General features: G+C 36.7%; 1 protein-coding gene across 1 annotated transcript; it reads right to left on the bottom strand.

Moving 5' to 3' along the window:
• Window positions 1-71: 71 nt before the first annotated feature.
• Window positions 72-2,590, bottom strand: LOC140966609 (heat stress transcription factor A-7a-like). The gene is made up of 2 exons (XM_073426868.1): window positions 2,228-2,590; window positions 72-1,068 (listed from the first exon to the last, which is right to left on the bottom strand). Exons 1-2 carry the CDS (start codon window positions 2,546-2,548, stop codon window positions 370-372), a joined length of 1,020 nt encoding a protein of 339 aa, XP_073282969.1. The 5' UTR covers window positions 2,549-2,590; the 3' UTR covers window positions 72-369.
• Window positions 2,591-2,731: the final 141 nt, after the last annotated feature.

Below are 2,731 nucleotides of genomic sequence, written 5' to 3' on the forward strand. Positions count from 1 at the left end.
TTTTTTTTTAATATTAAGTTCGACTAAATTAATTTTTGTTTATCCCAAATAATTACAAATACAAAATCAGATCAAATATTATGTTGAAAAGACATTCGAATACATCAAAAATTACACATAATGTTATGTCACAAAGATATGCAGAAAATTGTTAGAAATCTACATATCTCAATACTCTTTTAACACAGTCTAACGAACAAATATAGACTACTCCTTCCTATTCGACTCCAGAAGAAAATGGAGCCCAAGCAACGTGGCAAACTACATTTGAAGAATCAGTGCTAAAAAGATTTACCCACAGCATCATTTGGGGCTCCAACCCAAGAACCCCAACCGATCCGCCAAGAAGTTCTTGATCTAATCTTTCATTCAGTATTGATCTAATCTTTCATTCAGTAACTCTTCCCAAAAACCATCGTCCAGTTCTTTATCATAACTCCCTAATTGGGTAAGTTCCCGTTCTTCTTCGTCTCCATCTTCCTGTTCCCATTTTGCCTTACCGAATCCCTGCATCTCCAAAGCAAGTGCCTCCAGTTCAGACACCTGGTAGTATGGAACAGACTGATCACCAAATTCTAATGGTTCCGGCTTGATGGGATTCTTCCCTTTGTTTGTTCGGCTTGATTCACCATGTTCAATCGATCTATGCCTCTTCTTAGAAACAGCTTCTTCAAGTTCTTTTCTCTTCTCCTTAAGCTGGACTAATTGATGAATAAATTCAGGATTCTGCATTGCTATTGCCAAGAAACTCATCATTTGCTGCTGCTTCCTCTCCGTTCCTTGTAGCTTTAACTCAATGTTCTGAAGGTAAGATCTAGTGTTCTGTAGCTGCTGCCTAAGCTTCACAAGTTCCATCATTAACGCACGCTTATCACATCTCAATCGATCAATTTCCACATCTACTCCGAAACTTCCGACTTCTACACATGGTTCAGCTTGATCTTGCTGTGGGGGAAGAGATTGAGAGGGTGCTTTTCTTCTCCTTATGTTTTTCAGAAGATGCTTTTGGGTTCCAAGAAATGCTTCGTTCGCGAATTCCCATTTGTCCGGATCGATCTTTCTAAAGCCCTGCAGGGATCAAGATTCCAGATTTTTTTTAGCAATATTTGAGGAATTCATCCAAATAATACCTTCAAGAATTGATTGTTGGTGTGTTTTTTCACTGAAGAATGAATGGCTTCATAATCTTGTAGAATTTGTCATGTGAATCTTCATCAAGAATCTTTGCATATTCAGAACCTTTAGGAACAGGAACAAAGTGAATGTAAAGAATTAACAGTTGAAAATTCAGTTGTATAAACGTCAAATAACATTGTTTCGATGGCATGATCTCACGAATATTCAAATAGACACCAAATTAACTATCGATGGCATTTGCAAATTCTTATACCTTCACAGTTTATCCAGAGTGATTCAATGCATAGTAAGAAACTCAACATCATTCAAGGAAGGAACTGAGACCTTCGAAACCCAATTGCTCACGTTTAAAGATTTTGATTTATTTTTCTCAAATATTATTACTAAGAGAGATACATATTGAAACATCAGCCCACTCTCTTAATAATTACATAAAACATACATACACATACTATGTATACATGTACATTCACGTGGACAGAGACATACTTACATATACATACAAGTGTGTACGTGCATGCCTTACAAAGACACGATACATATGTCATAAGCGTGTCCTTTCCGTGTACAGAAAACATTGAACCTAGACGTGGCAATGACTGTCTTTTTCTTGCAAGCTAAATATTATATTAATACGGTTTTATATATACATATATTTTTTACACCAAGTTGGCAACTTGCAATAATATCTTGTTCTGTATGAAAGTTCTAGACTTTGAGACGTGCAAGTTGGTAATATTCTGCGCTTTGGGCCCCATATGGTCGAGATGGACACGTAGCTCACACCAAATCCACAATCTGCCACTTGGTTATTTCTTAAATATACATGTCAATTAATTAAGAGAAACGAAAGAAAATCAAAATGAGAAAATACAGAGACCACTGTAAGCAGCAAAATTCAGTAACTTGATTGTAAAAAGGAGAAGATGTAAATTAAAAAATCATCATCTTACAACTTTCCTAGTTGAAAATAAAATATTAATAATTTTTTCCTGAAGAACATTGATGGTAATAAACTACTCAAAATGAATTCCAGTGAAATAATCTCCATCTGTTTATTAAAAAAAAATGAATAAAAAGAGGAACTTACATATGTATTAAGCTGTCTAACAAAGCTGGAGAAATTGTTGTGCTTAAAGTAATTGGGCAGAACACTTGTACAAAACGAGTGAGGATCCCAAACAACGAAGCTTTGACCTCCTCTGCTCCACGAAACTATGTGATTCGTCTTCTGATCATCCACCATATCATATGTCTTCGTCAGGAACGGCGGCGGACCCAGCTCATGCAACCCTTCTATCGCCCGAGGCTGCCCCCGATCACTGTTTGCCTGCTGCCATGGCGGATACTCTTCTTTGCCTGAAAAGCTCGTCGGTTCCATCACATCTAGTATATCGCCTGAATCATGCATATATGAAGGGATTAATTGTTTCTGAAGACCTTTGAGAAATTGGGATTTGTGGGCTGGTACGTTCTATATAAGCTGAAGCTTCTAAAAATAAATTAAAGAATGGAAAGCTCTAGATTTCGAAGTTGGCAGGTGCCTAGAAACTTCTGGACTTTGAGAACCATGCCTCACTTATAATATAATATA

This window comes from Primulina huaijiensis, unplaced genomic scaffold, assembly GCF_012295235.1.
Source record: "Primulina huaijiensis isolate GDHJ02 unplaced genomic scaffold, ASM1229523v2 scaffold207354, whole genome shotgun sequence".
NCBI classification, from domain to species: Eukaryota; Viridiplantae; Streptophyta; class Magnoliopsida; order Lamiales; family Gesneriaceae; genus Primulina; species Primulina huaijiensis.